Raw genomic sequence first — 13,620 nt, forward strand, 5'->3', positions numbered from 1 at the left:
CTAGCGAAGTATACCATTATTAAGCAAAAACCAACCATTTATTTTATTGTTGGAATTTCAATCGTGGTCACTCATTGTGTAGTAGTTATATGAATATGGTTCAGGAATATTATATTGATTCCCACCAATTGCGACTCGACTCTGGAGCAAGAGGACTTCCACGTGGTGAGAAGCATTTCTCGCTGCCTCGGTTGAGCCTCGCTGCAAGTCGAGTTGTTCGGTGTGTTTCGACTTTTTGTCAAAGTCTCCAGGTCGGGTTAGCAGAAAAAACAAAATCTAGTCTCGCTGCTGCAGGACATGTAGGCCATTTCGTGAGCGACTCGCTCTTAAAAAAAGAGAAATCGACAGAAACACATAGAAAAGAAAACAATAGTGCTGTGCCTCGCGCGCCCCGTTTCCTCCTCCATAGCGGACACAGACACAAGCGATGTACCTATAAACCTCAGAAAAACGAATAAATACAGAAACTGCAGCCGTCAGATTGGCTGTCGTATTGCGTCGCGCGTGCATATGCGAGAAAAAGAGACGTCCCAGCACTGCTTTCTCAGCTGGCGTGTAATACTAGACGTCGCGCGCGTATATCGATATGCACTTACTGGCGACTCCGTACGCATGCAGTCTGCGCATGCGGTCACATATATACATATACATTTGCAGATATACATATATATATGCATGTATGTGCATGCATAATTACAGCAAAAAAGGCAGGAAAACCTGTGAAAGACGAACCTCTTCTCCGCTCTACTGCGAAGCGACCGGGGGCGTGGCTGCCGCTGCCGCTTGAAGACCCGCGCGAGCTTCGAAGAAGGACGCGACGACGGCATGCATCTGAAGGCAGCGCCAACGAGTTAAGACACCCGCGGCGCAGCTGCATCACTTTTTCTCTTCATTTTGTGAGCCTACAGAGATTACGCATGCCTTGAATCTACTCACATCCTACAGAATCCACCTCATCGAAAGATTTAGGAACCTTTCACGTCGCGTTATACGGGAGCACCTTCGCGGCCTCGCAGAGACAGAATGGACAAAAGCAACTCTGAACGCACCTCGCGAACTGAAACGCGATTCGAGAGAAGAAAACCACGTTTCAACGCATCGCGTGTATCGAATTTCCGCGCCGCGTGCAGCCTCGAAAACACTCATCCGTGGACTGGCTCGTCACTCGGCGCTGCTCTGGTCGTGTGTCACACCGACGAAACACGCGCACACGAGCCGAACCCGAAAAAAAAAAGAACAGCGAGGCGGTCGCACGCAAGCCTGCAGAGAAAATAGAGGAACGACCTACCTGAACAGTCTCCGATGCTCCTGCTGCCAAGCGCTCTCTGCGAAGAAAGCGAAAGAAAAATTAATAAAATCGTGAAAAAAAGCCGGAGGGGGACGCGGTCTTAGCAACAGAGCAGGGATGTAGAAGAACAGAAAAGGCGCGACTTTTGAGCATCTTCCCTGCTGCAATGATATATCCAGGCGTAGACGCGGCTGCTCATTCAACGTGGCACTTAGCCGCGCAAAGTCGGTGGAACGCATGGAACAAGGGTGCGAGAGCCGACGCCAGAAAACCAAAAGGGAAAAAAAACGAAAAAGAGAAGAAAACGTACATCCTAGAGACAGGAGGGAGAAGAACAAGGAAAAGGGAGGAGCAGAAAGTCGACAAAAACGAAAAGAAGGAGGAGAAAAGGAAGAACTTACTCAAGGTCCGCCAGTCGCCCGATGAAGGTGATCAGAATGTTCACAGGCCAATCGATGCGGAGCACTTTTTCGTGGAAGGCTGAAAAAAGAAAAACAGCCGTCAGACTGACGCTGAAAAAGAAACAGCGCACGTGCATGCGCTAGGTCATGTTAAGTGTACATGCACCGCCTACATGAAATACACATTTATATATGCGAGCCCCGGAGTTCCCCTAAAAAAGTGCTGTCGTTCGGCGAACCAACGCACTCTGCAACTATCATTCTTGCAAGACCTCACCCAGAATCCAGTCGCGCATCGCGTAGCCTTTCGTGCCAACCAACTCGTCGAGGTCTGGAGAGAGACAGGCGAAAAAACAAGGCAGAAAAAGAAACTATATGTCTTTCGCATCGAGTGAAGAGCGAGAAAATACATGGAGTCGCAAACAGGAGCTACCGCTCAAACCTCAAAAATCACCACTTGAATGCAGACAAGAACTTCCAGAAACATACATACATACATACATATATATAATTATATCTACCCTAAACATTGCATTCTTTTGGGAAATACCGCGCCATATATGCATGAGTATCTCTCGCGAACTGGATTTCTTTGTGACTACAGAGGCGCGCGCGTTGTTTTCCTCCTTGCGCGCCCGCTCTTCGGCGTCTCGCCTCTCAAATCATCCACAAAATCTCACCTTTGCAGCAAGTGAAGAAGTCAGCGACGAGAAGCCGCTCAAACATCGCATCCACTTCCAAGGGCAGCGGCAGACCGAGTGTGCGATGCACAATGTCCGCCGAAATCGTCTCGCCGGGGTGCGCCAGGTGAGAAGCCTGAAGCAAACACGAGGAGGACCAAAACGCAAGTCGCGGCGAGAGCAAAACGCGCGGCCACCAGCCGCAGCAGAGCACCACGCAAATGGGAGAGAAACTCCAGACGAGATTCGCGAGAAAAAAAAAAGAGGACGACTCAAACGCGGCACCCAAGCGATCCCTACGCACCATTATCTGTCCATCGCGTCTAAGCTTCGCATTTCCAGCGCAGTGAGGAGAAAGCCTTAGCATTTAGAGTGAGAGATGACCACGAGAGGAACGAAGGCGAGTCTGTGCTGCGCAGCAAGCTGAGCGGCCCGTACCTGCATGCAGTTGAGGAGTCTGCGCATGTCTCCTTGGGCTGAGAAGAAAAACAGAAAACAGTCCAGTCACGCGTTTCGAAGCGACGACACACTTCACCGGCTTCTGTGCGATGCCGCGGCAGTCGCCGCAGGAGCGTCTCCACCTGCTGTGCTCTCTCTTCATGTGGACTCCGAGGAACATAGATAGGTATCTACATATATACGTTCCACAAACTACACCTATGTATATAGAGAGACCGACGAGTATGTCCGCCTGCACGCGGGAATCAAAGAGTGCACACACACGCATGAAGCGAAATGCTGCTACCGATCAGGTGTCTAGGAAAACAGCCGTACGACGGAGATCTCATGTACGGAAATACATTGACATAGATCTGGTGTTTTAAGCGGTTTTCTAAATGTCGCATGCCCTCAGAAGAAAGTCTCTCTTTCGGTGCTGAGCTCGATCCATTACCGATTCGCATGAGGGCGGAAAGGCCGTCGTCGCTGAGTTTCATCCTGCAGAGCCCGGCAGCGCATGCAGGAACCGAAAACAAATGCAGACACTGAGACGAGGGAAGAGGACAGCGAGGCAACGCGCGCAGCAACAGGGACGCGTGCGGATGGGGAAGATAAAGAGAACGGTCGGAAGAGAAAAAAGGGATGCGAGAAGAAAAAAAGGAAGACGGAACGCGAGGATAGGAGAGACGCGGCCCGCCCACAGCTCGCGAGAAAACTCAACAAGAATGGAAAGAACAAATCGGGAAAGCACAACAGCACGCAAGCATCTAAGCATACACCCACACACAGAAATATATAAATAGATATATAATTATATCTGTTTATATGAAAATGTATAAATATATAAGCAGAACGCCGCGGAGACAGACCTATGAAAAGCAAATGGTAAACGTGGAAGTCAGTGCGAAGAACCTTCACAGAGAAAGAGAAGAGAAATGAAACGAAAAGGAGGGCTTGAGACAAACGCGGAAAACGACGTGCCGACAGCGTCCAGGCGAGCTGCTTACCCCTCAGCCTCAGCAATATCTGCGGCTTTCTGTCGAAGCTGAAGAACAATCGCATGCAAGCGTCTTTTGAAGATAAGAGCGAGGCCAAAAGGAGGCGTCGAGGCCATACCGCCGTACGGTGCAGTCTCACGAAGAAACTCGATGTGCCAATACAGAAAAAAAGCCAGGAAGTTTTTGATAGGGAAGACAAGCCGCGGTGAGAGAGTGAAGACTCAGAGGCTGGAAGAGACAACGAATTTGAGGTTAAGAGAAAAGGGACGAAATACACAGCAACGAAAAGCCAGGCGCCCGCCGGAAAAGGAAAAAATGAAGCCGGAGACGAAGTGGGTTTCAAAAAAAACGAGCGCACAGAGAGTATCTATTCAAACGCGGAGCATAACGATTAAACAGGTGTCGTAAATGGGGCTGCAAAGTAAGACTAACTAACGCATCGAAAGAGGAAACAAAATATGAGAACAAACAAGGATGAAAACCGCTTCAAAAAGCAACAAAGTTGAAAAAGAAAAGAGAAGGGTGCGACGCACGAGCAACTCACTGCGGGAGAGGCGAGCGGCATGAAGCGGAACCTGAAAAAAACAGAAAAAACGAGTAACACGTCTTTCATGTGAATGAACCTCTCCTGTCCACGCCTCCTTGTGAAACGCAGTTGTCAGCGCCAGCGTTTGAAGAGCCTCGGAAATTGTTTGAGCCCGCAGATTTCACTTGACGCAAGCAGACACGTCTCATTAATTGTAGAAAAAAGTGGTGCCCCCCTGCGCTGCTCTACACCTCCAGATGGAATCTTCGCGCCTTGGTGTATGGGGAAGCATGCATTGTGCACGAGTATACATCTAGCGAAAAATTTAATATATATTGGTGTACCTGGTTGCTTATGCTGGAAACAAAAAGGCTCCTCTATCCTGCTTGTTCGCGTCGGGAAGGTGCTCAGAGGGTTAAGACAGTCACGCCTTTCACTCGATGACAAAACGGCGGATCTCTCCCCACGAAAGGCGCAGTTTTAACTTTTTTCTTGCCACGCATTCGAATCAGATTCGAATCTACATTTTACATACGAAGATGATCTTCCTCTGACTCCAGCACCCCTCAGCAACGCGGAGGCTTGCGAGCTTTCCTTCTCACCCTGTGCATCGGGACTGAATCGCGGGAGTAATTTTATTGATGAAGTTGCAAATCAGGCAGAAGCGAACGTTCCGGGCGTAGGCCTCCATGACTGCGAAGACGCATGCGCAGAGAGGCAAAGACGTTCAGCCCATGCATGCGACTCCTAACTCGCGCACAGAGGTCAAAGTGACTTTTCAAGGCAGCACGGAACGTGAAGTATACACAACGCATATATGGATAGATAGAGATGGAGACATATATAGGCAAATAGAAAGACAGGTACACAGATAAAAATATGTAGAGATACAGATATAGATATATATAGACAGTATAGATATAGACGTAGATAGAGACAACTATATACCAATATGCGTATGCGTATGTATATATGCATGTATATTGTATTCGTATAGAGGAATGAAGAGCGAAACGTATGCAGCGTGGCTAGAGAAAAGGTGTGTTTGTTTCGGCGACGGATTCTCACTTCTTCGCAGAGCGTTCTGCGCAGCGTTTGTCATTTGATCCGCTTCATCGAGGATGATCAACTTGAGCGTGGGGGTCGCGCCTGACCCGCCGGCGTCTTTCTTTTCTCTGTTCGGCGCGCCTCCCGCCGCCTCGTCCTTCTCCGCGGGTTTGCCAAACGCGAGGCGTCCTTGCCTGCAGCGAACCGCGCGGGGCAACGAGAATTTCAAGCGGAAGTGAGATCAAAAGAAGACACATCCTGCCGCAGAGAAGACGCAGTGCACGACTACCGTGAAAAAGCAACCGCAGACATACAGATAGACAGATATTGATAGCTAGAGAATGATAGATCAATATAAATAGATATAGACATATACGTTAGATAGACATAGACACAGATATATAAATCTAGATTCGAAAATATAGACAGGGATGGGTATAGGCTCGCGTCGTCTCGTGGGACGCTGGGATAGCGTAATGCGCGCGCCACAAAGCAAGTGAGGAGTGAAGCGAGAACGAGAGTTACTGTCCTGAAAGCTGACTTGAACGAAGTCGAGGACGTCTCTGCAAAGGTTTTGATCTGCTCGCGCACGGTGTTGATGCCGCGGTCGTCGGAAGCGTTGAGCTGCGAAAAAAAAGAAGTCTTCATCCTCGGGCAGTCGGGAGACAAACGTCAAGCGAGGGACGAGAAAAACAGAAAGCATACTCCACGCAGACGACGAGGCTGGAAGCAAGGAACGGGCCACCCGCCAGAGGCGAACGTAGAGGACACTGAGAGGCGCGAAAACGGAAGCAGACGAGGAAGCAGAAAATCTCTAGCAGACAAGACACGAGCAAATAAAAGCAGGAGAGTTCCGCCGCGTCGCTCGAAAGCGACGATAGAATCAGGAAGAGAAGCGAGGAAAAAGAACTCATGCCGAAGTGAGGAGCGGAAACAAGAGGAGGCGCGGTGTAGGATGCCTGTTCCGCGCACGTCTGCCGTTTTTTTCACTTGCGAAGCAAATTCATGGAGAGGACTGCCAGGCACACACAGGAAAGAAGCTGAGAAAAAGTCGAGCGCAAAACTCACGGAACTGGAGAGCTCTGGGACGTGGGAAAAGTCACGAATCAAAAGAATTCAGAAAAACCTCTGCGAAGCAAACCTCACCTCGAGAACGTGCGTCCGCACGGCGCTGCCGTAGAACTCTTTCGCCACGGCCAAAATCGTTGAAGTCTTGCCGGTTCCTGAGCAGAACAGTTTTAAAATTGGAAAGCAGGAGTTCGCTTCCACAGTACAGCGCAAGCACGAATATTTGCCTCATCATGAGTATGGGGCAAGCGTCTCTTCGTTGTAGCAGATGGCGCAAGTCGCGTTAACACGAAGTCTCGTGCGTTCGTAGAGCCTCATTGGTCTTCCTAACTCCACTCACACAGTATGTTCGCACATATACGCATGCCTATACGTGCGCGTATACTATAATATATATGGAGGATGCCTGTTCAGACACACAGGTGTGATATAGTAGTAGCACGCTCAGGCGAAGAAGCAAGAGATTTCTTCTGATTCTGCAAAGGAGAAGGACTTCTGGTTCGCCTACCGGGAGGACCGTGGAAGAGAAGGTGAGGGAGCTGGCCGCGCTCCACGTAGTGCCGGACTGTAGGTACACCCGTCGCACGCGCACACACCAGGTGGACAGTCAGAAACCGGCGCAGAAAGACATGTTTTTGTTTAAGAAGACTGAAAATAATTGCCAGTGTGTAGCCCCAGCGCAAGCAGTCCAGCGGTCTCAGCGAATCAGAGAAGGGCATCGCCACCAAAACTACAGTCTTATCCCGAGATCACGAACTACTACATCCGAGTATCGACTCAAGTTTCGTTCTACATGTCCGCACGCCGACAAAAATCAGCTCCTGTCACGAACTACATTCTAGAAAGATTTTTCGCGGGAGGAAAAAAGCAGAGACATGCCGGTGAGAGATATGTGGTCTGAAGATCGCCAGTCAGCCGAGAACGAAGAGACAGAGAAGAGAGTGCCGTGAAGAGCAAGAAACCCGCTGACAAGCTGTTGTGGCGAAGAGTCTCGTGAGGGCACTCAGCCTTATATATGTGTGTAAAGAAGCGCATGCTTGCACGCATGGAGAAAGGAAAAGCAATCGAGGCAGCGAAAAAAAGGTCGCAGAGAAAGAGGGCAAAGAGGAAACAAAAAACAGTGCCCCGCGACAAAAGAGTGGAAGGCCGCCGCCAAGGAGACTAACGGGACGAAAGAGAAGGCGGGAGAGATTGGCGAGCAGAAGGGCGAGAGAAAAGAAAAGCAAAGGCGGGACCGCAAGAGCGACGAGGATAAACACGGTGCGAATCAGCCAAAAGAATGGAGTGCAATAAGAGCAGAAAAAGACAGTCGAAGAAGCAAGAGAACAGTGAAGAAGAGGGACGATCAAGAAGGAAGAGAAGGAAGGTGAAGTCTCCTACTTGTCCGGATGATGTCGTCGTGGGAAAGCACCTCGTCCAGACGCTCGGGGCGAAACTTTTCCACCTGTCACAAAAAAAAAAACCGCAACATCGCCGTCGACCGCTACGCAGAACTCCCATTTCCCGCATGTTGTTTCTCGAGGACGACGTCGTGAGCTCCTCGTTCCCACGTTCAACATCATATATACATATATATACTTATGTATAATCACCATATAGATGTATGTACTTGCACATATGTATAGCACGCCGTAATCTAAATACACATACGTTTATATACGCGTATATACAATGAACGCACTGTGTCCGGCTGCGTTTCAGGAGGCTGAGAATGCAGGGTAGAGCGCGGACGCTTGAGCCCCGCAGCTTCGCGCCCGAGCCTCAAAGGAGCTTTCCGGTAACACAGACGAAACGGGAGCAACAGCTGTCGATGTGTCGCATGAATTAAGCGGGGAATGAAGGCCTCAAGATAGTGGCGTGCGCTGCCAATGAACGGATCGACAGCCCCAATTTTCTTGCTCCCTCCTCCCTCTGTCGGCAGGCTACTGCGGAGATGGACGAGACCGGGCGGTTGATACCGGGGAGAGAGAGAGGGAGAAGACGACGAAAGCGCGAGGGAGTGAGTGAAGGAAAAGCACGCAATACACTCGCGAAGCATAGTACCGCAACAGTTGAAGCACAAGAATAGAGAAGAGGAGATGTTGTGGGAGCTGCAGTAGAAACCCTAGAGAAGCGACTCGAGAAAAAAACGAAGAGGCAGACGCGGTCGCACGCAGCAGCGAGAGCGAGAAAGGAAGGAGAGAAAAGCGAGAAAACGGCGCGACAATCGGCTGCTTGGCTTACCCACGGCAGAGCACGGTCAGCAGGTTCCGCAGAGCGTGCGGCGGCGCTGCTGGCAGCTTCATCCGACGGTGTCTCCGCCACACACGGAGCAAGACCTCCCTCCTTCATTACGACACAAAAATACGTAAAAACGGGCGAAGACAAACAATGGAACAAAAGAAGCACGTGTAGCAACTGGAAGGAGGAGGCAGACAAAGAAATTGACAAAAGGGAAAACAACGAGTGAGACAGGAGGAGCCAACGCGCAGGACTGCGTAAGCGGCCGAGAAGTGTTACGGACGGCGAAAGCGACACGGTTACGGTGTGAACAGAGAGAGGAAACGTGAAGCACAAAGAAGCCGACGGGCACGAGAGCACATGAGGAACACACGAGAGGAGAGAATAACAAAGGAAAAAATCGGCCACAGCACACCGCCGGTGTGCTCGATTTTGCCAAGCCCCGAAAAGAAGACGCAAGAAAAGTGGAGGGCGCTAATGTGCTAGATCCCACGATGCTGCCAGGTGTACATACATCTCCGTCGCGAAGGTTTTACCTCGCGAGTACGCCAGAGGGAGAAACCGAAACAAAAACAGAATTCGTGGTCAGAAGCGCGCTCACCAGCTGAGGAATTGCTGCTGCTTTTCAGGTTGTGCCCCCCAGAGGCCTCAGCCGCGAAAGCAATTCCTTAGATTCGCTGCTCTTCTAGGCAAAGAAGGCCTGATTCTGCGATGCGGACAAGTGACCTGAGGTGCCACAGAAGCATCACTTTACTGTCGTTGCCGATCTCGAAATAGCGATGCAAAGCGGCGACTATCTGGTTCGTTGAACAGCTGCTTTGAAGAGGTAGTCTTTGCCGGAGCCCCGGTTTTCTCTTCGTGTCTTAGATTGTGACTGCGCTCATGCTGTCTCTTGCGCGTGTCATCGGTCAACTGAAAGATCGGGTGTGCGTCGACTAGCTCCTTTCGATAAGTGTAGCTCGTGGATTGGCGGCGGATAGTAAGGTTTCGTGGAATGAACTTGCGAGCTTCTATACCAGTCCAGCTTCCCAAAGGATCGCTTTCATCTGTCAGGGTCGGCGCCTGCCGGCACAGCGTGTTGGCGACGACTCCAGGCACTAGGTTTTCGGGTTCATATCAGTCGCTATCTAGGCCGTTGCTTGGTATTTATCCTGGCTTTGTCACATAAATAATCTGTAATCGCCTAGTAGTCTGCACAACTTCGAGGCATTTTCATTTTGTGCGGGTAGTCCCGAGAAGAGTTCTTAAAGCATCCAGCTGCGGGCGGAACACGTAATTGATCACCGCGGCGACCGTCGCCGCCGACCGGCTCGAAACCTCTGCACTATCACGGCCTGTGCATGCACTCATGGACTTTATATATAGTTACCGGAGCACTCTGGGGATGAAGAACTTTTACCCTCGCTAAACCAGTGAGGTCCAGATTGTGGCGCCGCCGTCACGGCGACCGCGGCCTGCCGGGAGAACGGAGTCCGTGAAGGTGACCTTCACGGATTCCGTTGGTTTGTTTTTTCACCACCTGTCATATCACGTATTTCAAAGTGAAGGCTTAACCACGGAGGATGTTCCTCTGCTGGTCCACACGCTGCATTATCACGCGGTCACGGCGTCGCGCTTCCGCACGTTGCCGTGTTCAAGGAGTGACACGTTTCTCTCCGCAGCTAGTGAACACGGAATAAATGTTGAAACTCACATGCGATGCGCAAGCAAACTCCCCACACTACCAGCTCCCACAAGGCAGACACTGGCCATACCGATCGGTCTCGTCGGTGGTGAAGCACTCGTCCAGTCAGCACTTACGATCGTAACTTCCACGGTACAAACGCTCGGTTCCTGCGGGCTGGCCGTGGACTTCACCAGCACCGGGCCTTTGCTGTTCTTTAGCCGACAGCCAACCAAAATCCTTGCTTCCTTCTCCGGGAAGTCGCCATCTGGGACCTCAAGTGACACGCTGTTGCCATCTCCTGTCTTCCACCACCCCTCTTCGTAGGAAGGGAGAATAGAAGGGTATTTGCCGTCACATTTCTCTTGTGCTTCATTTGTTGTGTTGACAACGGGGCAGTATGTCTTGGCATACTCTAGAGGGAGGGCTTCTCCGTCAGCCCCGCAAACGAGAGTGAAGAGGCGCTGCTCGGGAGTCAACATTATGTTTTGGGTTGTTTTGTTGCTGTCGAACCCGTACGCGCACGTCACCGTCTGCCCTTTTGTTTCGGTCGCCTTCGCCTTCAGCGTCACTGTCATTTTGCACTGACTGTCGGTAGTTTCGGCGCAGCCTACCATGAACTTTTTCTTGGCGTGGGGGAAAACGTCTTTCGGAATGTGCAGGACCATCTTTTGTGTTTCCGGTTCCTGTTCCCACGCTACCTTGCTAACGTCCCCAGAAAGCAGTGCAGCCAGTTCGAAGCAGGCCTTTCCATCACTGTCTCGAGTCGTTGCGACTTTGCTAAGGTCCGGTGTGTCAGCCGGACACACCAATGCCGTCTTCGACGGCTCTGGCTTAAACTTAACACGGCCCTTGCAAGTTACCTGTAGCTCTGGCACCTCTCCGGAGAGAGTCGCTTCCAGCTCTTTTTCAATTTTCTCCGAGTCACAAACGCACGACATGACAGTACCATTTTCCTCACAGAAGGATTTCTTCTCCTCAACAGCCAACGTCCCCAAGAATGAAGGCGGCTGCGAGTAAGCGAACGCAGACGTGGCTGCGAGCAACATGCCTACCACCAGCCCAAGTGAGCCCGCCGCCAAGCACGAAATGCGTCGCGCTCGCCTCCCGCCAATCAAGCCGAAGTCGGGGGCGATCAGGCAGGGTGAATTGGAGAGTGGCGTCATAGTGCGATAATGCGATTCCCGGCGCGCCCGAGTTTCAGAGCACGTTTCAAGCTTCCCCAGACGTAAGCCGAAGCTACAGCGGCATTGTCGCGGGGTTCAATGTCGAAATCACAAATGTTGACGCGGTGCAACCCGTACGTCCTGCGGAATGGGAAAAACGTGACAGTCGTGCCGGCGTCGGTTAAGTCGAGACCGGCGACACACACCTGAACAGCTGAACCGATGACAGGTTACCCGCGGCGTCGCCAGCGTGTGACCGCGTCGATGGGCACTGAGTCCATTTCTAAGCTATGGCAAATGTTTAGTCTTGCGTTGTCAAAATCCACACAGTGAAGTGACTGCGCAGCGCCAGTCCCCGGGACAAGTCATGGATCTGAAACGGCGATGCCCGTTTGTCGTGACTGAGGGCGGGTTCGGTTGTTAACGCGCCGTCTGTCCGGCTGTTCGTCTCATCGCGGAAGGCGATTGAGCATCTACAGCCGCGCCGCCGACATGACTTCGCGGCAACCCCCTCCGAGTGTCCACGACGGCGGCGTCCCAGCGATGAACCGCCAGCCGCAGGAACCCCCGGCGATTGTTGCCATTCGACTTGCAGCAAAGCCTAGAGAGAGCAAGCCCCAGAATCTGTCGAGACGTCGCGCCGCTGGCTGCCTTGCACACAGCGCCAGTGAAATCCGGGTTGAGTATCGAGAGGTGTTTCGGCGCGCGGCGCTCTCATTCAATCGCCTGCAGACGAAATCCGAGCTGACAGCCGCGACCAAGGCGGTTCGTGAAACGCATCCGTTCCTCAGGCGGGCGAAAAGAGGAATAGTCGATTAGCCTAAGCGAGTTAGTCGCTTTTCTGCGACGCGTGGCGTAGATATCGCTGCGTACTAACTCGTGAAGAAAACTAGGTGCTTCGTGGCTCGCGTCAACCGGTCACGCTGCTCTCCTAGAGTGAGACGTGTCCGATTGGCCTGCACCCCTCTTCGTCCTGTGGATGTTGTGCGGCAGGACAGCACAGAAATCCACATGCGGCTGTGTTTCGCAGCAAAGTTAGTCCTGACGGGTCACGAATGACATCCCGCTGAGTTTTGAGACGGGCCAGCGGGGGGTTACTTAGTGAGGTCCGCTGCCCCATTCTACAAGTCAGCCTTCGATCGTGGTCAGCCATTGTTGCTCTCGCAGGGGTATTTCGAACGATACACGTCGGGTTTGTTAGCGTGGGCGCAAGCGTATGCGAAAGTCGTAAGACACAGAGACATGAGCGTGGCGAGCAGCCGCGGACAGAGTGCGTTTCTCTAGAGGGTGGAGGGGTCACGCCTCACTCGTGTGTTCGTTTTATAACAAGTGTTCGCGACCAATAGTTGCGCGTGGCTTCTCAGATACGCTGCTCCACTGACGTATGCAAATCGAGATATGTGGCTGAGACCCTAGTCCGTACCCGCGAAGGCGCTTATATTCCCGGACACAGGACGCGCGGAACTCGGTAGTAGTATAGATTTAATATCCAACATCGACGGGGGACGGCTGCGCACCGTATGGAATCTTACGTTCCGCGAAACCTTTCTGCACCATCCGCCGGAAAAAGAGCGACCTCGAGTGTGAGTGTGTGAGCGCCCTTCGCCTTGCACCCGCTCATAGAAGCGGTTTATTGGTTGACTCCCGGTGCTACAGAAGGCTAAAGGTGAGAACTGTCGGTGCCGCCACTTTGTGGACAATGGCCATCTTTGGCTTGGAATACCGTATTCTGGGTCTCGTCCTGCGCGTTCCGGTTTTCTAGTGCTTGTGAACTGACGTGCTAGGCGACACCTGCGTTCGATTAACTAATCTAGCTGTATGTGAGCGGCGGACAGCGATATCCTTTTGCATGCGTCTCTCGCCCCCTTACGCCAGTTCCCGAGTCACGCTTCGGTACTCGATTCCAGCTTTGAATGATATACACCGAGGCACTGCTAACGGTAGAATAAAAACCCGGAAGTGGAGCTCCCTCAGTCCTCGCCCAGCTTCCAATAGACAAAAACGACCCATTCGCAGCAAACAAGCGTTCCAGTTCCATTTATCGCGGTGCGTGTACGGATGAGACCGGTGAGGTTCGCGCGTACCGCCACCTCCACCACACGGTAACTCGACACTGCCAGAAAGA

The 13,620-nt window shown here is 51.8% G+C and overlaps 1 protein-coding gene across 1 annotated transcript; it reads right to left on the reverse strand.

The window, feature by feature from the left end:
* Nucleotides 1–744: 744 nt before the first annotated feature.
* BESB_047150 (uncharacterized protein) lies at nucleotides 745–11,495 on the reverse strand (the record flags this gene model as incomplete). Its single annotated transcript, XM_029363166.1, has 17 exons — nucleotides 745–831; nucleotides 1,289–1,325; nucleotides 1,690–1,768; nucleotides 1,967–2,020; nucleotides 2,370–2,505; nucleotides 2,808–2,845; nucleotides 3,262–3,305; nucleotides 3,815–3,852; nucleotides 4,350–4,380; nucleotides 4,934–5,024; nucleotides 5,400–5,572; nucleotides 5,920–6,002; nucleotides 6,525–6,601; nucleotides 6,955–7,011; nucleotides 7,827–7,890; nucleotides 8,670–8,771; nucleotides 10,467–11,495. 17 exons carry the CDS (start codon nucleotides 11,493–11,495, stop codon nucleotides 745–747), a joined length of 2,220 nt encoding a protein of 739 aa, XP_029220532.1.
* Between the last annotated feature and the right edge of the window lie 2,125 nt (nucleotides 11,496–13,620).

Source organism: Besnoitia besnoiti, chromosome III (assembly GCF_002563875.1).
Source record: "Besnoitia besnoiti strain Bb-Ger1 chromosome III, whole genome shotgun sequence".
In the NCBI taxonomy this organism is placed as follows: domain Eukaryota; phylum Apicomplexa; class Conoidasida; order Eucoccidiorida; family Sarcocystidae; genus Besnoitia; species Besnoitia besnoiti.